This window comes from Dacryopinax primogenitus (assembly GCF_000292625.1).
Source record: "Dacryopinax primogenitus strain DJM-731 SS1 chromosome Unknown DACRYscaffold_3, whole genome shotgun sequence".
Lineage (NCBI taxonomy): Eukaryota > Fungi > Basidiomycota > Dacrymycetes > Dacrymycetales > Dacrymycetaceae > Dacryopinax > Dacryopinax primogenitus.
Window position 1 is genome coordinate 1,441,004 of NW_024467200.1, and position 21,355 is coordinate 1,462,358.

Here is a 21,355-nt window from a genome sequence, read left to right on the forward strand (position 1 = left end):
TCGACCTTTTATCCCCATTTCATTCCTTACCACCATCTGGCTAACTATTGCTAACTGACAAGAAGAAATCGCAGTGCGATCCTTGATTCTTCTCCTACATCTCTTTGCAACCACATAAGGAAGAAACTGACCGTAACCATGTCTACATACGGGAGGTACAGAGACGACGACGGGCCCTCTTCACCAGGCCCACAACCAGGTGCGCACGCTTCACAGCACATGATCTTGGCTAACAACGCACAGGGGAATATTACTCCCACCCACAGCCTGGTGTACGTCCTTCCTTATTTCTCCTACCACCACCTACTCACTTTCCACAACAGGGCCTGTCAGGAACAGGAACCCCCAACCCCTTCTCCTCCCAGCCTTACCTCAACTCCGCAGGAGCAGAAACAACCGAAGCTCTTCCCCTCCGCCCAACCTCAAGTCAAACAAGCCTAAGCATGCGCGGGGCATATCCCTCCGGCTCCGACCGGTCGCCCTTTGCCGACCCGTCCGGAGACCTCGTACCGCAGTTTGACTCGCAGATGCACTCACCGCTTGGGAGGGGTGCGGAATCCGGGGCAATGTACGGAGAGAGGTTTGGCGGTGCTGGGGGGAACGGGGGTGCAGGAGGAGGGTACAGGAACTACGACACGGGCAACAGCGAGTGGCTCGAGAAACAACAGGCTAGCAGCAAGAGGAACAAAATGCTCATCATCGTTGGTATTCTCGTCGTTGTCATCGCAGTAGTGGCAGGCATCGTCGCCGGTGTCGTGATCTCGAAACACAACTCCTCGTCCTCTTCTTCTGGGACAAGCAGTGGAGGCTCTTCTTCTGGTGGCTCGAACACCGAAAGCTCGGGAGGTGGGACTGCGGGGCAAGGCGTGCTCAGGGGCTCAGCAGGTGTCGTACAGCTCACAGATCCGAACGACGCAAGCACCTACATCAAAGATCCACGGCTGAAGAACTCCTTCTACGGGTTCGCCTACACCCCGATGAACGTCCAGCTCCCATGGTGCGGCGCCGTACAAGCGAATGTCACGGAAGACGTGATCCTCTTGAGCCAGCTCACGACACGGATAAGGCTCTACGGTGCGGATTGTAACCAAAGCGCGCTCGTGCTCGAGGGGATCCAGCAGAGCAAGGTCAACTTGAGTGTTTATTTGGCTATCTGTGAGTTAAGTGAGGAGGACGTGAGCTGGAGCTGATCAAACACAGATGTTACCGATAACACGACTAGCTATGAGGAGCAGAAGCAGAAGGTGCTTGATGCCATCACCACATACGGGGTCGACCATGTCGAAGGTGTCGCCGTCGGAAATGGCAGGTCCCATTTCCACCCTGCTGACACTCCCCGCTGACCAGCCTTACAGAGTTCATCTTGAACAACCTGACCGATCTCAACCTTTCCGACCCCAACTCCACAGCCGGTATCTCCGCCGCAGACTACCTCATCTCCCTCATGGCCGACACACGGCAGTCTATCCAAGCCCTCGGTCTGAGCAAGACGATCCCCGTCGGCACTGCCGATGCGGGGAGCATGATCACACCTCACCTACTTACCGGCGCGGACTTTGGGATGGCTAACGTACACCCCTGGTTCGGGAACGTCGCGATCGACCAAGCTGCTGGTTGGACCTACGACTTCTTCGAGGACTTTGACGTCGCACCCTCTCTGGCGACAACGAACAAGCCCCCAGTGTCGATCGCCGAAACTGGATGGCCGACCGCTTCCTCCAGCGTGGCAGACGAGACAGACGGCCCGAGCACAGCGAGCGTCGCCAACCTCCAAACGTTTATGAACGATTTCGTCTGCCCTAGTAACCAGAATGGTACTCAGTACTTCTTCTTTGAGTACTTTGATGAGCCTTGGAAGGATGCCGAGTTTGGAGGCGTCGAGGGCTGGTGGGGCGTGTTCACGAGCAATAAGCAGCTCAAGAATCTGACGATTCCCGACTGCACACATTCGTAACCGACCAGACTGGGGTCTGTTCTGGCGGCCTGTGAGACCTGAGGCGGGTTGGAGTGACGTGTATGATACGTGCTGGACTCGGATTTTATCTCGGATACTACATTGGACTATCTTTTTACAAAACTCTGCCACTTATGCACACTCGCTTGTTCTAGCAATAGTCGCCCGACTCACCTATCCTATCGTTTGCATACCGGAGAATTTCGAAGTGTTAATCACTGACCCCGTCCGAGTGGAAACAGGAGACTAGGAAGGCAACCAGAAAGGCTGGTATTCCAAAATGAATGCATGCCATCAGACGTTTAATTCCAATCCTACCAGTCCATAATCATACACCATCCTCAAATAAATAGAATGCAAGTAGTATATATGCGTATCAATCACCTTGTCATACCCCGATAGTTCACCGACATCTCCGTCCGTTTCCTCAGTCCCAATCCCACTTTCCTCAGATACTCACTCTGTGATGGTGCTCTCCTCAGTTCCTCTTCTTCCTCCTCTTCTTCCTCCGAATCGTAGGTATCATCCTCAGAGAACTGCACTTCCACCCGTCGGGCCATAGACGTCCGAGCGCTCTCCCACCCAGGAGGAAAGCGGATCTTGAGCCTCAATGGTGAAGTAGGGGAGCTAGTTACCATGGGCCGCTGCTGCACTTGCGTATGAGGATAGCGTGTACGGGTGAGGGACTCCGGTGTGGCAGGGAGCAAGTGCGCAGATCCCTTCGGTGTGCGCGGGGAGGGGCGCGGCTTCGCCTTCGCTTTTGCCTTCGTTGGTGTTCGAGCGTAGGGCACAGACTGTCTTCTCGAGATTTTCGAGCTGCTTCCCTTAGTTTTCTCCTTCCTCCCAGCTGTGCGCCCCTCCTCTTCTAGCAAGACATTCCCCCGCCCCTCCCTCTTCACTCTGAGTGCTTCTCCCTCAGCCTCCTCTCTTTCAACAGCACCAACAGCCTCCAGCACAGCAGCAGCAAACACCTGCGCATCCCCCTGTATCCACACGTCGAACACGCCCTCCCAATCACGGGCTGGAGTGGGGTAATCAAAGTTCACGTAAACGGTCTTGATCGGTTCTTGTGCTTTCCCCGTGCCCGCGCGCCGGCGGGGTGTGGGGGAAGGCGTAGGCGTAAGAGTAGGCTTGGGAGTAGGAGTCGTTGGGCTAGAGGGGTCCGACTCTGAGAGCGGGGTGAGGGGAGAATCCGGCGCGCCGAATATATCTGCTTCTGTCACTTCTACCCCTCCTCCCTCTGGCTTCCCCTGTTCCTGTACAGGCCTAACAGCCTTCGAGAACTCCTTTACGATCCTGCGTGTTCCCGGCACTTGAAGGCTCGTGCCAACGACGACGAGTACGTCCGGTCTTCGGCTCTGTTTTGCTCGCTCGCCCGGCCCTGCATCTCCCAGTCCGACAAGGTCGCGCCGCACGCATTCTCCCACCACTTCGCCCTCGTTATGTTCCTCTCCATAGAGTACCACTGATGGCCTAAGCCTGCCAATCCCGCGAGAACGCTTGTTCTGCTCCTGCCTCGCCGTGTCGATCTCCGCGCATTTAGGGCAGGAGGGAGCAGTACCCGTGGAGAGGACAGAAAGGTGCGGGCGGAGGGGAGTGCTGTATCCGCAGGAGACGCAGTATAGCGAACGGAGGGTTCCGTGCACCGGGATGCACCTGGGAGCATGGAATGAGGGTGTGGGGTGGGCGGGGTCGGAGCTTTGGGTGGAGGGGGAGAGCCGGCTGGGGGTCTTGGGCGGGGTGAGGAGCCCGTGCAGCGCAGGATGCGGCAGGGGCACAGGCGCATGCCGCGGGGTAGAAGTGGGCGTATCGTCGTTATTCGACACTGAGGCTGTGTCGTCTGCCCCTGCAGCAGGTGCAGAGTCCATAGCACTCGCCTTCCGCTTCACTCCTCTGTTCGCTGGCTTGCTAGGCTTCTTCCTCGGCCAAACCGGCACGCCTAGTTCTAGTCCAGCCTTCTCCTCTAGAGCGTCAATATTTTGCGTGTAGACTCTTAAGAGCTTCCCTCGGTCTTCTAAATGGCGTAGGAGGGAATGAAATGAGGTAGGCTGTGCATGTGCGGAGGCGGAAGCGAGAGCAGACATGGTACGGTTGAACAAGGAGAGGGACTGGGGTGACTAAGAGTAGTTAGTCTCGAGTGCTGTGTACTAGATGGGAAGGGAAATAGCACACCTGAAATACCCGCGTGTCGAAAACGTCTTTCCCGCTCGTTAGCAGGTCGGAGGGGTTCTCATCCCGAAGAGTCTTGAACAATCCAGCAGGGGAACGGAAGTCCGGGATCCCAGCAGCGACCGACACGCCCGCACCTAGAGCATACATGAGTCTCGTTACCACGGGTCAAATGTAAAAGGAGAGAGGGACATACCGCATACTACGACTACGCGCTTTCCGCAGGCAATGGCTTGCGCAACCTCGCGCAGATCACAAGCGGACGGTTTGGCGTGAGATGGCACTGCAGAGGGCGGTGCGGGGGGGATGTGGATGTGTGCTGTTGGCGGTGGTTTGGGACCCATGGTTGAGTGAAAGAGGACGGTGAGGGTGGGGGGAGGAGGAAGGGGAGTCAGTGCTGGGCAGGGAATGTGAGGTATCGTTTCATGTATGTTCGTTCTACCAGCTGGAAGAGGAAACACCCGACCCGGTGGTCGTCCGAGTATGGCGGCAAGCTATGGCCGCCAGATGGGCTGTCCGTTCACCAGAAATACGAGCTCGTCGTCGTCGTCGTTGAGCAAGTGGTCGTCGTTGAGTAAGTGATGGAGAATGTGGCGGCGGTGGTCCGTGCGTCCCTTGAGGTGTTGTGCCACCAGACGCTCAGTGGAAGACGGAACGGTATTAACTAATCGAAGCGCGCAACACTGCCACCGGACATTCATCGGCTCCGTATAGAGCCACTCTCAAAGGGCGACGCGTCTCTCTCTTGCAGTTCGACACTCTGCATACACGCACCTCAACCGCATACATCTCGTGCACAATGTCATCTACCACACCAGCACAGAACGCCAGCAGCAGTACACCGGCTGAAAAGCCCAAAGAGGAGAAGGAGCCTCTACCTCAGCTCGGAGCGCTGGAGGAAGACGACGAGTTCGAGGAGTTCGAGACCCAAGGTTCGCTCACTCATCCCTCAATCACACAATTAGCTGAACATGCGCAGACTGGGAAGACCCAGAAACAGACCTAGCGTTCCTCAAGTCGGATCCTTCTGCTCCCCCTAACGCTTCCGGGTCTTCGGCACAGCCAGACAGCTTGTGGGAGGAGAACTGGGATGACGACGATGTTGACGACGATTTTTCAAAGTTGTTGAGGTGTGCCCCCCCTTTATATGCATGAGTGGATTAATTCTGACTGGATGCGGGAAGGGTGGAGATCGAGAAAACTTCACAGGGGAAGGATACAGAGATGGGGAACTGAGTCGCTCAGAACCCGAGGTTGCTGGTGCTGTAAACTAATGCATACGTGCTCTCGTTTGGTCTTCGAATGGGACGGAATAAATGCGCTCAACATGTGTCCGAACGACGATTGTGAAGGTGTGACTATCATGTGCCAGCTCTGACGGTCACGAGCTTGGGTGGCATCGGTTTTCTTAACAGCCTCATTTTTTGTGGACTTGATAGTCCATCAGTCATCACCCGTCTGGCTGCTTTTCCCTTTCATACAGTACAACCTCGCTGTTCTTGTCATTGCAAGCCAGTCTCTGAGTGCATCAAACACAAATCGTGAAACATAACAGGCCCATACTAATCATACTAATCATACAAACAGCAGCAAGAATACGGCTCGAAAAAATACAGCTCCAGATAAATTCAGAAAGGGAAAGATTCGTGTAGCTTTATGTTAGGTATTCATCTCGCCATCACCATTCCATCCTGTCGCGTTTAGAAGACAGCCTCGACCACCTGTTCCTTACCAGACTCACAGGCCTCATACATGTGAGCAATTCGGCAAAAGCACATTCTTCAGCTTCTTACTACAAACCTATCAGTCTTCGTCCGACAAGAACAGGAAGCCCACTCACTCGCTAGTGAACACCCCCCACCCGCCCTCCGCACCCCCATACATCCCCTCTCTCCAAAGCTCATCAAATGCCTCATACCAGAAATATCCTGTCTCATTCCCGTTAGCCTGGCAGACGAACCCGTCCAGGAACGTCTGCAGGGATTGCGGGGTCGCGGTGGGTTCCTGCGTGTCCCCGGGGAGGACGGAAGATGGCCAGCCGGTTTCGCCAATATAGTGTGTCGTGTTCGACTGTTTGAAGTTAGCTGTGGGAGAGAGGAAGGACAAGGAAACGTACGAGTGCACTAGTGGTGCTGGAGTAGGTCGTCATCGTCCACTGAGCCGCATTCTGCAGAGATACGTTACTCCGATAAGGCATCCCGTTCTGCATGAAGAAGTCCACTTCTCCCAACAGGGAAGGAGTGAACACGTTCGCCCCGTCTGCGATGCCCACCGGTACCGCGTGGGAGAGGTTCAGCGCAGAGAGGGTGGCGCGCATGCTCGCTAGTTGGGAGCTTACGTAGCCGGCTGCGTTCTGCCCTGGCTGGCTGGCCGGGTCCGTGGTATTGTGTTCCGAGAGGTAGGAGGTGATGAACTCTTTGGTTTCTTTAGCACCGGGCAGGCGAGTAGGGGAGTAGGGAGTAAGGGAGGACGTACGGTTCCCTACGATCACGCCTAGGACGTTGGCAGTGCCGTACTGCTCGAGCGTCTGAGCGAGCGCGCTCGTTTCCTCATAAAGTGCCGTCTCGTTCATAGTCAGGTCTACAAACACTGCTGATCAGCACAGCACGAGTAAGGACAGTAACCAGAAGCAGCACGTACTGACGGCGAGATACACTCCCAGGTGCACCCCGGTCTGCTTGATCCCCTCTAGGATCATCCCCGCCTGCCCACATTGGGCGCTATACGTCCGCACGCGGGTCGTCAGCTGGCTCAGGAGCACAACATCCTCCGTGACGTTGTTCTGGGATATCCCGCATTCTGGCGCGTAAGCTCCGAAGGGAACGTAGTCTATCCCGTAGAATGAGTTGTGTAAGTTGCTGTCGGGAACGTAGGTGCTCGGATTTGATGGGTCGGTGAATGTCACTGCTCCTACTGTGCCGGAGAGGGTATTCGTAGGAGTAGAGGAGGAGGAAGACGAGTCGCTCCTTCCGCCAAAGACGATCCCAAGCGTAGTGCTCAGAGTGATACTGGTGATAATGACGAATATCACCGCGCCGCCGATGATCCATTTCCTCCTCCTCAGCCGCCGGCGTAAGAATGTATCGTCAGGATCCTGCGCTGGGGTAGGCGTCTCCGGGCCAGGGATCTGCGTAAACTCCTCTTCGTACGGCGAGGAATTCGAGTGTCCTAGATTGTCCTGCAGATGCGCAGACACAGGCGCGTGCAGCGGATCAGAAAAAGGGTTCGCGCTCGCAGCTCCTGGATCGGCAAAGGGCGACACGTCCGGATCAGAATGCGGGTCGATATTGGCCTCAGAGCCAGGTGCAGCAGCAGCAGCAGCAGCAGTCAAGTCTGGATCTCTCGGTTCGTGCATCCTTTGCTTGAGCGGGAGAGCCTCTGACGGCGTAGACCGATGAGCCATCTTAATCAACCTCCGAGTCTAGGGTTTCAAGGGGATGTTGATGTTGAATGACGCTCCCTAGCACTGCAGGCTTTCGGACAATTTAGGCGCTCGGAGAACGCTGCGCCGCAGACTGGGGAAATCGCGGCAGTGCGAGCTGCAGCTGGAAGTGTGTGCCTGGGGAACGTGTGGGGTTGAGCTGTTGCACACGCTCTGGGGGAGGAGCGGTGCACCTGCAGATGCAGAAGAGGCACGTTCTGTTCACATCCCCCGCCACTGCAGGGGGTGAGGAACTCTGCGGGGACTCCTCAACCTGTCGGGAGGCGCCAGGGTCCGACCCTGGGAAGATTGGAAACGGGGCTGTGTAGTCACGTGCAACGGATCAGCCTCCCTCCACATGGTTGAATCGGCCCTCTCCCTGCCTACCTGTGAGGCGGGATATCAGCTCGAATACAACACTCGACAGGAAATCCTACAGCTAGAGCGTTCAAACATATATTTCATCTAAGAAGGCTCAGACATCCATATCTCCCATCAGTCACGCTTCTCCTACGACAGTTCAACCCCGCGCATGAACTCGTGCTTCGGCGCCTATCCAACAACCAACACCCCACAACTGCATTAGCACCCAGGCTCCCAGGGCGGTACAAACTAGCATATGCATGCGACGACACACTTGCGGCCGATCTGTGTGTCTTTGGATGGTGGGGCATGCGCTGAGGATGTCCGACTGTGCAGACCAGTGCAGTCCTTGTGCAAACTGTCCAGAAACCCCTCAACCCTTACTGTGTTTCCGACATTTTCCCTCTATTTCAGACTCACATCTGAGATGAATTTCCTTACATACTGTGATTGACGTTCGAGGAGGTTGAGGATGGGGTGGTTGGAGTAGAGGAAAGGGCGACTGCGCCGCAGATGAGACCCTCAGGCGGTGCGGGGTGTCCGTGCGCGGGTAAGCAGTGCAAGTGCAAGTTCAAGTGCAAATGGAAATGCTGATGACGTAGAGTTGTCAGCAGGATCGGATTGACCCCTGGAGTGACTCTCCGGGAGGTGGGAAAGGGGAATACCGGGCAGAGGATCCTCTAGGATCGTTTTCCGGGACGGGCTGGGCTGTGTGCTCCAGATGTCAAAGGAATTAAGCTGGTGTATTCACTTGACTGGGATTGGGGAATGGAGGTACTATGAGTTGTGGACTGCGGAGGGGTGTAATGCTCTTGTGCGCTTGAGGTCTTGCGATTGATCTCTCTGCAGCTGACGGGGATCGACGGATTCCCGAACCCGCCAGAAGTTCTCAATATCAAGCTGACTGGCACAATGCGTACCAAAGTTGAAGCTTGCGGACATGATATATACGCGTATCTATGTGTGCGGGGTTCGCCAAGAGGTATTATATGGCGCTTTTGAGAATCCATGTCGAGGAAGATCGATCGGATTGCGCCAAAGCGGTATGATCTTGCATATAGAATGATGAGCGATCTGTGATATATTTGATCAAAGTCGAGCGATTTATACTTCGATAAAACGTTGTTGTTTGCTGGGCCCAACGCTGTTTCGGAGTAGAATCAAAGATGGACGAATCACAGAGCCGGTAATTCCCAGAAGCTCGAAAGCTACGTAGAAGCCGCTTCTCAGGGTCTTTATCGCCCAATCAGCCAAGGAACGATAGAGATCAGTAACCCAGAGAAGGGAAACATCTTACCGCACGGGCGTCATTCCCTAAATACAGCGCTGATCCGACTTTAACAAGCCAGGCATGAGAGCGGGAGCAATTGGAAGTCGCGTAGGAACCGAAGTGTCGGATACGGGCAGAAAAGGGTCTGTCACGCTCTGTCGCTGATTTCAGTTTTTGGTGTCGTGTCTTGAATGGGATGGGGGCGCGCCACTTTACTCGAGTGTGTGACGTGCAGGACAGCGCTGACCTTTGCTGCTTTCACTTTCGTTCGTTCATCCACTGTGATCGGTCATTATGGGTTCTACAAGTCCGACATCCGCCGCCGCTCCGACTTCACCGACATTAGCCATGTCATCGAGTGAACCGAAGAGTGAGGAAGGGAAAGACATGTTGCCCGATCTGCCTGTGACACCACGTCGACGTCATCGTGCACATCGTATGTCCATCCTCCATCCTCTAACCCCCATTGACACCACTCACCTCTCTCAGTAACGATAGGAGATGACCCTCCTACCTCTCCTCATCCTCCCTCTTTCGCTCAGTCAGAATTCGAGACTATCATACGCCGTCAAAGGAATAACAGGCCACACAATATAAAAGCACCTCCTAACCTCCGCACGCGGTATCCCAACTTGGACCATGACTGGGAATTCGCAGTAAGTCCTCTTTCTGGGAACAGATTGCCTTATATGTCGATTGCGGCTCTGACTATGACTCGTTGTAGGGCTGGGGACAGACGTCCTACCTCGAGCTAGTCCAATCTGACATCACGTGTGCTCAAAAGGAGTTAGATTCACGTGGTGACACACCCAAGATGGGACAATTCATCGCTTCTGCTCTGGCGGGGAACGACATTATCGGTTCAGTCTTCTACGCTTTCCCAGCAGTGGCAGCAGCTTGTGGGATATACAGTCCTATAGCATTGTTATTCAGCAGTGTCATCCTCCTCCTCTTCAGGCCTGTGCTGCTCGAACTTGTCGCTGCTGTCAGGCTCAACGGGGGGACGTATGCCTACCTACTCCAGTTCTCGGGCAAGAGCCTAGCAGCTGTAGGAGCAGCAGCAACCATGCTCGATGCTGTGTCCACTAGCACCGTCTCTGCCGCTACGGCAGGGAGCTACCTCGTCGGCGAGCTAACTGTAGGGAACTCAAGGCTCGTAGAGATCCTCTTGGGCGTGGCTTTCCTTGTCATCATAGCCTTTATCGCTCTCGCAGGACTGAGAGAAAGCGGCAGTGTAGCACTAACGATGCTCACCGTGCACGTATGCCCTCCTCTCCCCTCCCTCTCTTCCTAGCTAACTCTTCCCAGATCCTAGTCATGCTCGCTCTCATGCTCGCTGCTCTCATCCACTGGGCACGCACAGACTCCTCTCTCCTAGCCTACAACTACACCTTCCACCCACCCACGCTCTCCCAGACCCTGCGCACAATATTCAACGGCATATGTATCGGTTTCCTCGGCGTGACAGGGTTCGAATGCACACCGACATACATCGAGTCCCTCCGTCCAGGTGTCTTCCCTCACGTGTTGAGGAACCTCATCGTAGCAGTCACGCTGCTGAACGCGCCGCTCATGCTCTTGGTACTCGCTTGCATGCCAATGGAACAGATAACGGGGGGGACGAACGTGCTCAGCTTATTGGCAGAACGCGTCGCTGGCCGCTGGCTAAGGATCGTCGTTGTCGTAGATGCGGTCGCTGTCCTCCTAGGCGGGGTGCTGGCGGGGATAGTGATGCTCTGCGGGCTAGTAGACCGGTTAGCGCAGTACGTCTTTCCCCCTCTCCCTCCCTCCCCACTCACATATGTATGTACGGAAAAGCGACCACACCCTCCCCGCGCTGTTCCTCCGCCGTCTCCCACTGACGCAATCCGAATACCCCTCGATCCTATTCTCCCTCCTCCTCTCCCTGATCCTTTACGCCTCCTGCGGCTTCCAACTCGATCTCCTCAGCTCGATGTTCGCCATCGCCTTCCTTTTCCTTCTGGCGCTCTATCCTATATCGCATGTCTTGCTCAGGTTTAATAGGGATCGCTTGCCGAGAACGTATAGGGCTAGCTTGGGGTACAGTGTCCTAGCCGTGGGGTGTATGGTCGTCCTCTGGGTAGGGAACATAATCCAAGAGTGCGTCCCCTCCCCCCCATCTGCCTCAGCACCCAACTAACCCCCCCCCCCCCCCCCTTTTAGCCCAAAAACGATAGGCCTCTTCGCAGGCTACTTCGGCCTCGTCTGGCTCACACTCTGGACCTCCAAATCCCAAGTCCTGATCGCACGTCTCGCTCTGTGGGTCTACGACCAAGCTGGGCTATATAGGCTCACGGGGCTGAGGGGGATGGATAGGGGTGTTGGGAGGCTTATGGGGAGGTTGAGGGCTAGGGCTGTGGGGGTTTGGGTCAAGACGGATGATGTGGGTCTTTTCCTTCCCCTGCTTTTCCCGTTTTCCCTTTTCCCTACTGTGCACCTACGAGGGCCAAGGGCCAAGGGCGGAACTGATCATGCTCCTGTTGTTGCTGTTGCTGTTGATCCTGGTCCTGGTCCTGGTCTTAGTGCTGATGGGATCCCCAGATGTTCAGCCTCATCCAATCCATACTCTACGTACAGCAAAACGAAGCCACGACGCGGATCGTCTTCGTCCACGCGTATCAAGCAGCGGGGGATATCCCCTCGGAGATGGAAGCCAATTGTAAGCTTGTGGACGAGGCGTTTCCCTCGTTGACGATCGAGTATGTCCGCTCTTCTTTCCCCAAGAACGCGCTGACGTCCCCCCAGCCTAGTCTTCGTTCAAGGCACATTCTCCCCTATCGTAAGCCCCCCCTCCTCCAGAGAACAGCCCAAATCTGACATTGCACTGCCCACGTTCCCCCAGCTCGTTCAAGCCGTCAGCTCGAAACTTGACATCCCCCCATCGAGGATGTTCATCTCCTGTTTGTCCCCGGGTCATAAGTTCCAATTGGCGGATTATGCAGGGTTGAGGGTTATCAGTCTCTGACCAGAACTGGAAGTGGAAGTGGAAATGGAACTGGACCGACCGCTGACCGCCACCGATGGAAGATGGCCCATGGCCGATAGACTTTGGCATCTTATCTCAAGTCATCTCGAATCATCATATCATCTGTATTTAAGAATATCGACACGCATCCGAACACCGTACGACTGCACGAACTTACGAGCACACCTACAGCAGAAAGCTACGACACTACGAGCAGCAGAAGTAACGACTGCATAGATCTCGATCTGGCTTTCTGCGATATTTCATACCTGGCATCAGATTCCTCCGCATTGCATTCCGAACACGTGAACTTGTACAACTGTTTGATCCTCTTGATTCTTTGCCCTAATGACATATCCCAAATAGACGAAATACCTCAGTCTGAGTGGGAGCTGACACCAACATGTTCCTGTGCCGCGCCGAACGCGTACATGCTCCCTTGAGCCGAGGTACTGGGGACATCCAGCGCCGGGTTCTGCCTAAAGAACGACACGGGCTTGAACGTCACGCGCATCATATCCGCAGGCATGACCGGCCAGTCCTCCGGACGGGGAATATGGTTCGTCCCAATAGTGAAGAAGAGGATTATATCCTCATTATCGACCTTCTCATCACCTTTCATCCACCCGACGAGCGAGTCCTCAGGTGCCGCACCGCTCTGCGGCACATACTTGCCCGAGGGCCAGTTCCTGTCTTCCTTGAACCTCGTCACCCACAGACTGCTCCGAGCGAACGGCGCGCGCCTGCGGACCCAGCTGCCGGGCTGAGCGAGCAGCTTAGGAAAAGCGCAGTTCATCACTTTGTACCCCACTGGCTGGCCGCTCGCGTAGTGTTTCCTGTTCGGGTTGATAATCGTCCACCTCCGATCTGTGTCTGCGTTCCACTGCCGTTCCCCCTCCGAGGTCGTCTGGATCACAGTGCTGTTGGTGGTGAATGCGTTTCCGGCAAAGTTCTCCTCTGACCCGGTCGGGTAGGGCGAAGCCACGACATCCGTCTCCATCACGCTGTTCTTGATCCCGTCGATCATAGGGTCGAGGCGGAGGGAGAACAGGTGCTGATGATATTGCGCATCGATGCGCGGGGCGACTTCTGTTGCGTACCGACCTGCACGCTCTCCCTCAGCAAGGAGGTAGACGTTAAGCACCCCTGAAAGGCGGATCTCGAGCTCAAACGCCCCGTCCTGGTAAAAGCTCCAGTAGAAGATATATTCATAGTTCGCGACGGTAGCGACGAGGGAGACGACGAGTTTCCTCGCACGGACGCTTTGCGCTCTCCCGCCCGGACGGTAGTCCGTGTGTTTCCAGAGCAGGCCAGCGTCTTCCTCATGTATGCAGATAGCGTGCTTGACGATGACCGGAGCGCCGGAATGGCTGACAAAGCACCCAGGGAGGTAGCAGATCGTCCCGAGGCAGTCGCACCCTAGGCTAAGCTCGTTCGCCAGTGTGCCCATACCGTACTCGCCGATGTCGAAGGCGAACTTGCGCGGGTGGGGGTAGAGCGGCTCCGCGTAGGGCACGACCATCTCCGCTAGGGAGAGCTTGTATGCGATGGGCCGGACGACCCCGCCGTCAGTGTACGTGATCGTATTCAGCGTCAGGCCCTCCCGGCTGTTGAACCCTCAATAGACGGTTAGCCTCGGCGCCGAATACCATCTGCAAAAAAACTAACCGATATGCATCTTCCATTTCTGCCACTCGAGCTCTCTTCCCTCGACCTTGAAGCTCACCCCCTCCGGCTGGACGACAAACAGCGGTTTGAGGTCCTCTCGCATGCCTTCGAACCCCTCTTGCCCCTGCATCAGCTCCGGAAGGTACTCGTGCCTCTCCTGCGGAGGGGGGATCCGCGGCCGCTCGAGTTTCGCATCGAGTGGGGGAACCTTGCTGGAAGGTGGGTTGGATGGGTCGAGCCGGTGAGGCGCAAAGTCGATGTGTACTACTTCCATCAGGTTGGAGTCGATGATCGGGAAGAAGTCGAGTGGGTGCGCATACAAGTGGTCATCTTTATGATACCTTGCGAAGAGTAGGCACTGTACAACCTCGGTCTGAGGGTATGTGGCACAGGGAGAACACGCACCTGCTGCAGCCGCTTTCGCCTCGGCCAGCGCTCGTCTAGCCCGATCGACCACCCATCCGCATGCAGCTGTTCCGGTGTCACCCCGACCTCAGCAGCCAAGGCACACACGCGGGCGTCTTTCCGTAGGACAGACTCAGAGAGACAGAGTTCTTCGAGGGTGATGCTAGGTTGGGTGCCTTCTGGCAGCAGTTCGACGCTGTCTACTTTCCACGCTCCATCTACCAGAGTGAAGTTTGCGTTATATGCGTCCCTTTGAGCCACAGTCAGTACACGCATCCCCATTCTGTTGGACAGGAACGCACCCAGTCACCGGGTTGATAAACTGCGACTCTGCCCGCCTCTCCAGTTTGTCTGGCTTAGGCTCCGGCGGCTGGCCAGTCTCGAGCGGTATGCCTAGATAGGCAAGCACCTGCAGCTTGGGCGGAGGGAGGAGCGCAGTGTTCATGAACTTGAGCGCTTTGATCTCTGTCTGAGAAGCGGTGTGCTGGCGAATAGAGAGGGAGACGGCCGTCATCTAGGAGCGAAGTTAGCCTGCTCTCTGGGAGGGCAATAGGATAGGAACTTACCTCTTCGGATGTCAGTGGGTCCAACGGGTGCTGCCTACCTGCTTTCGCAGGTATCTGCCCAATGTTGTCCGTTGGTGCAGTCCCATTCCCGTCGACAGCAGGAGGTGCCATGATGCGCTTGCCTTCCTATTGCTAATTGCGAGAATGTTATATACAAGAATAGAGACGAGACGGTAGAAGAGCAAGCTTGTATCCTGGACCGCCAGCGTGTCCGTTGATAACTGATCCCATGGTCTTCGTCTAGCGATCACTGATATACACAAAGGGTTATCAATGTCGACCCTTGGCATCTTAACCACTCCGATGGACCCTTCGATTCTGTTCTTGTTCTCTTACCTCTCATTTACGTGCAGAAAGGATCAACAACATCAGCCTTTCAGATGACCAGTTAGAGCAGTCGGATTGCCATTTGAGATGCTGCTCTCCATAGTCTAAGTTCCAAGCAGCCATGATGCCCTAACGAGGTGCACATAAGTCAAAACGGTAAACAAGCGCATTTGCGCGTACATGGATATGAAGGATAGACATGACAACAGTTACATGAGGTTGTTCGGTTGTACACAAAAATTGCGTACAGTACAGTGAGTGCATCAGAGTATCAGTTTGCATCAATCGAGAAAATCAAAGCAGTCCGACCCGTACGTCCCCATGTACCCCAATGATCTAGTGGCAGCAAGCGGCACCGTTCGTGCCGTTATTGTTGCTTCTATGCCCGTTCGTGCCGTTGCCGTTGGTCCCATGTCCGTTCGCGCCGCCGTTCAGGTGCCCAGCGGTCTCCTCGACCACCGCTTCTCCCTCGGTGGTAACAGCAACAGCGTGCGTCCCGGGGACGGGCGCAGCAGCAGTGCCGAACGCATAGCAGCTGCCGACGGCCGAAGTGCTGGGCACGTCAAGCGCAGGGTTGCACTGGAAGAACGACTGGGGGCGGAAGACGACCTTGAGGTGGTCGGCGGGCATGACCGGCCAATCTTCGGGGCGAGGAATATGATTCGTCCCAATAGTGAACCAGACGATGATATCCTCCTGGTCGAGGTTCTCGTCGCCTTTCATCCAATACTCTAGCGAGTCCTCGGGCGCAGCGCGCGTCTGAGGGACGTACTTTCCCGCGGGCCACTCGCGCCCGGGGGCGTAGCGCGTCACCCACAAGCTGGAACGGGCGAATGGGGCACGCTTGCGCACCCAGCTTCCGGGAGCGGCGAGCAGCCGTGGGAATGAGTGCGTGACGATCCTGTACCCGGCAGGTTGGCCGCTCGAGTAATGCGGCTTGCTGGTATTGACGATCGTCCACCGGCGGTCGTTCTCAGCGCTGTACTGACGCTCACCCTCCCCAGTGTGCTTGATGATCGTATTCTTGGTGTAAAACCCGTTACCGGCGAAATTCTGCTCTGAACCGGTAGGGAACTCGGAGGGGACAACGTCCGTCTCCATGACGCTGTTCTTGATACCATCGATCATTGGGTCCATGCGCATGCAGAACAGGTGCTGGTGATACTGCGCGTCGATACGCGGGGCGACCTGCGTCGTATAACGGCTTTGCTTCTCGCCCTCGCCGAGGACATATACATTCAAGATACCCGAGAGGCGGATCTCGAGCTCGAACATGCCGTCCTGGAAGAAGTTCCAGTAGAAAATGTACTCGTAGTTAGAGACAGTGGCGACCCAACTGACGACGAGCTTGCGCGCGCGTACGCTGTGGGCACGTCCCCCGGCACGGCAGTCGGTGTGCTTCCACAGCAGGCCCGCGTCTTCTTCGTGGATACAAACCGCGTGTTTAATCTTGATAGGCTCGCCGTTGTTTCCAACGAAGCAGCCGGGGAGATAGCAAATCGTACCGAGGCAGTCACAGCCCAAACTGAGCTCATTCGCCACCGTGCCCATGCCGTACTCGCCAACATCAAACGCGAACTTGCGTGGATGAGGGAATTGGGGATCGCCATACGGGATGACCATCTCGCAGCAAGAGACCTTGTAAGCGATGGGGCGGATCATGCCGTCGTCGTTGTACGTGATCGTGTTAAGCACCAGGCCTTCACGAGGTTCGAATCCTGTTTAGGATAGGTGAGACGCATTAGCATGGGGTCGAAAGGATGGCCCTACCGACGTGCATCTTCCATTTCTGCCACTCGAGCTCCCTTCCACGGACGGTGAAGCTGACTCCCTCAGGCTGGACGACGTAGAGCGGTTTGACGTCATCCCTCATGCCCTTGAAGTTTGGATTCTTCTCCAGCAAATCCGGCAGGTATTCGTGCTTTGTCTGAGGGGGCGGGATGCGCTCACGCTCAAGCTTCGCATGGAGGGGAGGTACCCGAGTCGACGGCTGAATGCCTCCCAGACGGTGAGGGGCAAAGTCGACGGCGAGCACCTCGAACGAATTTGAATCGATGACTGGGAAGAAATCCTGTGGAAGAAATCAATAAGGAAGAGTGGATGCCAGAGGCCACTTACCATCGGGTGGCAGTAAATGTTCTCATGCTCTCCGTAACGAGCATAGAGCAGACACTTAATGATGTTCATTTAGAAAATGGTGACGGTAGGTGATAGATCACAGTGACACACCTGCTGCACCCTGGTCTTGGTAGGCCAGCGGTCGTCCCAGCCTAAAGCCCAGCCATCAGCGTGGAGCTGGTCAGGCGTCACTCCTGAGTTTTCATCAGTGAGGACTTGAATGGGCGAGAGATGTCGTACGTACCGACTTCGGCGGCGAGCTTGCAGACGCGCTCGTCCTTGCGGAGCGCATACTCGCACAAGCAGAGTTCTTCGGGGGTAATGATTGACTGGGTGCCCTCTGGAAGCTTGGTCAAATCATCGACCTTGAATTCTCCTTCAACGAAGGTGAGCTGTGCAACATATACATCTCTGTATGAGATGAGGAGATGATGATGGTGGTGAGCAAGAGAGCAGTCTGGGAGGGGACCGCTCTGCTCACCCAGTGACGGCGTCTATGAAATCCGCTTCCGCACGCCTCGGAATACTCTCCGGAGCTGGCTCGGGCTCTTTCCCAGTCTCGAGGGGGATACCAAGGTAAGCCAGAACATCGCGTTTAGGCGGCTGGAGGACATAAGCGTTAGTGAACTTGACAGCTTTGACTGGGGTGTTGGAAGCGATGTGATGGCGGAGCGCAAGGGAGACGGCGCTAATCTGGAGTTACCAAGTTAGGTATTTGTGGGGGATGCCGTCACAGTCGAAAGGGACCTACTTCCTCAGGGCTGAGGGGATCGAGCGGGTGGGGTTTGAGGGCTTTCGCAGGAGCTTTCACAGGGTTATGGCCGTCGGTGGTTGCAGTGGTGGTACCGTTCACAGGAGAAACTGGAATAATATTTGCACTAGGGGTCATTCTCTGGCGGGGTCAAGGCGTCGGAGGTGTATGGTCGCAGATGCGGATTGCTCGATGGGGTTTACGGGGTTAGCCGTGTCCCAACTTTGGCCAAAAATCCGCTGTTTAAATACCCGCGGTCGGGCAGAATTGCGGAGAATGAGCATCGTCACATTTAGGTAAAGTTCAAACGGTCTAGACATCGGCTTATCATCAAACACGTTGCTCCCGATAGGTTAAGTATTTGTGATTGGCAGCCATATCAACTTTCACATAGAAGCAAGGGTTTCCTGTCCAGGGTTTAGTATAACTCGCCGACGATCGCACCGGTGATAGTCAATACCGCCGATAAGCGAAATTCAATTATTTCCATGGTATACGCACCCGTGACCGTGGGCGCCTCCTGGCCCCAACCGCAATGAGAAAGGGTATCTTCAGTATACGACTTCCCGATGCATGCCTTATACCGCGTGCCCTCAGGGGTGAAGACTCCTGACAAAATCACAAGCTCGCTTAGTTAGATCTAAGGCTTCTTTACCCCGCCGCATGTCAACTGAATACTCTCACATCTTCTTGATGTTGCCTAGATTCGCGCTCATGAAGCACGATAGGCCCGAAAATCCCGAACGCCCTCCGTGCCGCTGATGAGCCCCTTCCGCACCTGCTCCGCCTCCGCTTGCCTCAACCAGGGTATAAGAGCCCTCTCAAATCGTGCAATGCTCTTGTACTCAAGCATAGCTCTGTTTGACTCGGTGAGAACCCTAAGCAACAGACTGGGCATGAGAGGCAGGCTGGCCGGCTCCGACATCGGGCGCAGGAAAGGGTGCACCCCGAATATGATTGCCTTGGTGCGGGGAAGCTTTCGGAATGTTTCTATCAGTGATCCGCCAATGCACGAGGCGTTAGTGCGGGTGATGATCGAAAGAAAGAATATAAGTGCTCACGCCGGTCAATACGCAAGAAAAGCTCGGCAGGCGGCCGGGTGATTTCCGCTCCAACGGGGAGTGATGCGATATTGTGCCAGAAGAGGTTCTTGTCATCAACGATCGCCCATGAGGAGCGCTCGAATGGTGCCGAAGGATGCATGCGTTTCAGCGTTCTTGTCTGCGTCATTTCCCCGATTGGTGACGGTCGGAGAGCCTTATCTCACCTCTCCACGGACAACAGCAGCTTGTCGTTGAACTGGGGCACCGGACCGTGCACCTCGGACATCCGCTGGCCGATCTTCTCACTCAGGAGGTATGAACCTGCCACGTCACATCAGATCGGGGCGCAATATGAGACAATAAATCCAGACCTGGTAGTGCCACTAGACCACCAGTGAAGTGCACGTGCCCGTCTTCCCGCTCACGGGCCATGAGGAAGTCACACTCGGTCAGGCTGAAACGTGCGTCAATGGGGCGTTTTCTTCACGGGAAATATATCACCTACCAGCTAACATGCCGAAGTGCATCGATTCCTACCGGTACTTCGGCCTTCGGCCACTCTATGACATGTCCCGTGACGCCGTTGCGAATGCCGTCCTTCTCTCCGTGGAGAAGCCGCTCAAAAAGGGTGGGGTAACGTTTAGGCAAGTAGTCCACTGCCATTTCAAGCAGTTCCGCACAAGCCGCATCATTTTCGGGGAGAGAATCGAGGACTTTAGCGCCCTGCTTCGAGTATCAGTCAGCGTACACTCAGAAATTTCAGGAACCTTGACGTGTTCGGCGATGACGGCCTTCTTCAATTGAAGGTTATGTTCGTATTGTGAGCTGCGTGCGAGTCAGCTGACAATCATTGGTACGGAAGCTGTAATGATTACCTGATTTCCAGCCAATCGTTTATGTGCATGGGCTGATGCGCTGGTTCGGATTTATCAGCGCCTCGAGGCCCGTCTTGCATGGACAGGAGACTAACCCATTGTCTGATAGTATGGGTAGCGCAGCGTCTTATTCGCATACAGATAGTCTCGTGTTCGAGCATTCTCGAGGTGAAAGTCATACAGCGGGGTTGGTTCCGCGATGATGATAGCTTCTGCTATATTCCGTTCAGTCAAGATAGGAGTTTGCCGGCCGAATTGGTAACGAACAGGCAGCTTTATTTGTGTGATATATGCTGCCATATAGCGACAAGACAGAGCTATTCGTTTCTCTCATTGTTTTAGTAGAAGCCTTGCTGCAGAGTCGATACACAAGAGAGACCGTCAGGACCACCAAGAGATAAGCAGCAATGAAGTCGAGCCAAGTCCAAGGATAAGCTGCCATTATCTGCAATGTGATCCAATTTGATCAGCGCCTATAATATCCATGAGGAATGATGTTGGTATTGGAGGATATCCAGACCAGCGATGACCTTATAAATGAGAGACGGTAAGGAGAAAGCAAGGATGACGGCAGAGATTCAATATGCCGCTTCTCAACTTACGACACAGTCACAGCCACTTCGGGCGGACATTCCGCATAGTACTTACCTGGTCAAGTCACATCCCCAATACCCCTGTGCCTTTCATTATCTCCCCTTTCCTCTCCTTTCCAAGCACCAGCACTCTACCTCTGAATCATGTCCAACACCAAGTTCGAGAAGGCTGTCGCTATTGTGCAGGGACTCCCGAAGGGAGGTCCGGTCAAGGTATCGCAGGAGCAGCAGCTTGAGGTACCCCGTCTTGCTGGGCTCGTGACTCCTTATAAGTCTGACCGGGGTCTGTAGTTCTACGCTCTTTACAAACAGGGTGCATATTCCATCAATGCGGGATAAAAGATCGGCCATTCACGTGCAGATAGGTACCATCGGCGACGTGAACACCACGCGTCCGGGCTTGCTGGACTTCGTTGGCAAGGCGAAGTGGTGCGTATTCACTCGGTCGGAGGAGGTATTGCCGATTGACACAATACCTTTTCAGGGACGCCTGGAAGCAGCTAGAGGGAAAGTCAAAGGAAGAGGCGCAGAAGGAGTACGTGGAACTCCTTCTCAAGGTCAGTGATAACCACAAACTGTCATTACGTATGCTGAGAAAGTGCGTTCCAGGTTCTGAAGGCCAGCGGCACCTCCGAGGGTGAGCAGCTCATCAAGGAGATCGAGGAGGCGTAAATACTGTAGCCGGGTTTACATGAATGTGCAGTGGATGCTGCATAAGGGTGTACGGTCGTGAAGATACCGATTTGTAATAAAGACTGAAATGCTGTCTGTATGTCTTGAAAAGGATGGGAACACTTCAGGCATGGTTACTTAGCCGACGCCGACAATGACACTGAGACCGATAAA

The 21,355-nt window shown here is 55.1% G+C and overlaps 9 protein-coding genes across 9 annotated transcripts; 4 read left to right on the top strand and 5 right to left on the bottom strand.

Moving 5' to 3' along the window:
* Positions 1–243: 243 nt before the first annotated feature.
* DACRYDRAFT_93405 (glycoside hydrolase) lies at positions 244–2,146 on the top strand. The gene is made up of 4 exons (XM_040777154.1): positions 244–272; positions 324–1,155; positions 1,201–1,305; positions 1,356–2,146. The coding sequence occupies exons 2-4, from the start codon at positions 444–446 to the stop codon at positions 1,952–1,954; spliced, it is 1,416 nt and encodes a 471-aa protein (XP_040631939.1). The 5' UTR covers positions 244–272; positions 324–443; the 3' UTR covers positions 1,955–2,146.
* A 152-nt stretch (positions 2,147–2,298) lies between these two features.
* DACRYDRAFT_114334 (DHS-like NAD/FAD-binding domain-containing protein) lies at positions 2,299–4,467 on the bottom strand (the record flags this gene model as incomplete). Its single annotated transcript, XM_040769800.1, has 3 exons — positions 2,299–4,071; positions 4,127–4,260; positions 4,320–4,467. The coding sequence occupies 3 exons, from the start codon at positions 4,465–4,467 to the stop codon at positions 2,335–2,337; spliced, it is 2,019 nt and encodes a 672-aa protein (XP_040631940.1). The 3' UTR covers positions 2,299–2,334.
* A 448-nt stretch (positions 4,468–4,915) lies between these two features.
* DACRYDRAFT_98754 (uncharacterized protein) lies at positions 4,916–5,454 on the top strand. Its single transcript, XM_040777546.1, has 3 exons — positions 4,916–5,055; positions 5,103–5,253; positions 5,308–5,454. Exons 1-3 carry the CDS (start codon positions 4,923–4,925, stop codon positions 5,357–5,359), a joined length of 336 nt encoding a protein of 111 aa, XP_040631941.1. The 5' UTR covers positions 4,916–4,922; the 3' UTR covers positions 5,360–5,454.
* Positions 5,455–5,683: 229 nt separating this feature from the next.
* DACRYDRAFT_20597 (glycoside hydrolase) lies at positions 5,684–7,537 on the bottom strand. The gene is made up of 5 exons (XM_040771997.1): positions 6,764–7,537; positions 6,599–6,703; positions 6,240–6,538; positions 5,964–6,193; positions 5,684–5,915 (listed from the first exon to the last, which is right to left on the bottom strand). The coding sequence occupies exons 1-5, from the start codon at positions 7,524–7,526 to the stop codon at positions 5,870–5,872; spliced, it is 1,443 nt and encodes a 480-aa protein (XP_040631942.1). The 5' UTR covers positions 7,527–7,537; the 3' UTR covers positions 5,684–5,869.
* A 1,934-nt stretch (positions 7,538–9,471) lies between these two features.
* DACRYDRAFT_114337 (uncharacterized protein) lies at positions 9,472–12,163 on the top strand (the record flags this gene model as incomplete). The annotated part of the gene is made up of 9 exons (XM_040769801.1): positions 9,472–9,613; positions 9,667–9,833; positions 9,902–10,438; positions 10,486–10,940; positions 10,996–11,298; positions 11,362–11,581; positions 11,740–11,897; positions 11,944–11,977; positions 12,041–12,163. The coding sequence occupies 9 exons, from the start codon at positions 9,472–9,474 to the stop codon at positions 12,161–12,163; spliced, it is 2,139 nt and encodes a 712-aa protein (XP_040631943.1).
* Positions 12,164–12,486: 323 nt separating this feature from the next.
* On the bottom strand, positions 12,487–14,870 carry DACRYDRAFT_20598 (uncharacterized protein). The gene is made up of 5 exons (XM_040771998.1): positions 14,803–14,870; positions 14,539–14,750; positions 14,237–14,486; positions 13,832–14,189; positions 12,487–13,780 (listed from the first exon to the last, which is right to left on the bottom strand). Exons 2-5 carry the CDS (start codon positions 14,748–14,750, stop codon positions 12,540–12,542), a joined length of 2,061 nt encoding a protein of 686 aa, XP_040631944.1. The 5' UTR covers positions 14,803–14,870; the 3' UTR covers positions 12,487–12,539.
* A 383-nt stretch (positions 14,871–15,253) lies between these two features.
* Positions 15,254–18,136, bottom strand: DACRYDRAFT_76109 (uncharacterized protein; the record flags this gene model as incomplete). Its single annotated transcript, XM_040776183.1, has 7 exons — positions 15,254–16,847; positions 16,900–17,200; positions 17,248–17,301; positions 17,359–17,441; positions 17,492–17,658; positions 17,729–17,940; positions 17,999–18,136. The coding sequence occupies 7 exons, from the start codon at positions 18,134–18,136 to the stop codon at positions 15,466–15,468; spliced, it is 2,337 nt and encodes a 778-aa protein (XP_040631945.1). The 3' UTR covers positions 15,254–15,465.
* Positions 18,137–18,710: 574 nt separating this feature from the next.
* Positions 18,711–20,216, bottom strand: DACRYDRAFT_104940 (uncharacterized protein; the record flags this gene model as incomplete). The annotated part of the gene is made up of 8 exons (XM_040768001.1): positions 18,711–18,988; positions 19,060–19,214; positions 19,266–19,362; positions 19,413–19,495; positions 19,547–19,764; positions 19,809–19,866; positions 19,917–19,956; positions 20,012–20,216. The coding sequence occupies 8 exons, from the start codon at positions 20,214–20,216 to the stop codon at positions 18,711–18,713; spliced, it is 1,134 nt and encodes a 377-aa protein (XP_040631946.1).
* A 363-nt stretch (positions 20,217–20,579) lies between these two features.
* Positions 20,580–21,272, top strand: DACRYDRAFT_20600 (acyl-CoA-binding protein). The gene is made up of 5 exons (XM_040771999.1): positions 20,580–20,746; positions 20,801–20,822; positions 20,875–20,938; positions 20,994–21,066; positions 21,119–21,272. The coding sequence occupies exons 1-5, from the start codon at positions 20,654–20,656 to the stop codon at positions 21,179–21,181; spliced, it is 315 nt and encodes a 104-aa protein (XP_040631947.1). The 5' UTR covers positions 20,580–20,653; the 3' UTR covers positions 21,182–21,272.
* The last annotated feature ends 83 nt before the right edge of the window (positions 21,273–21,355 follow it).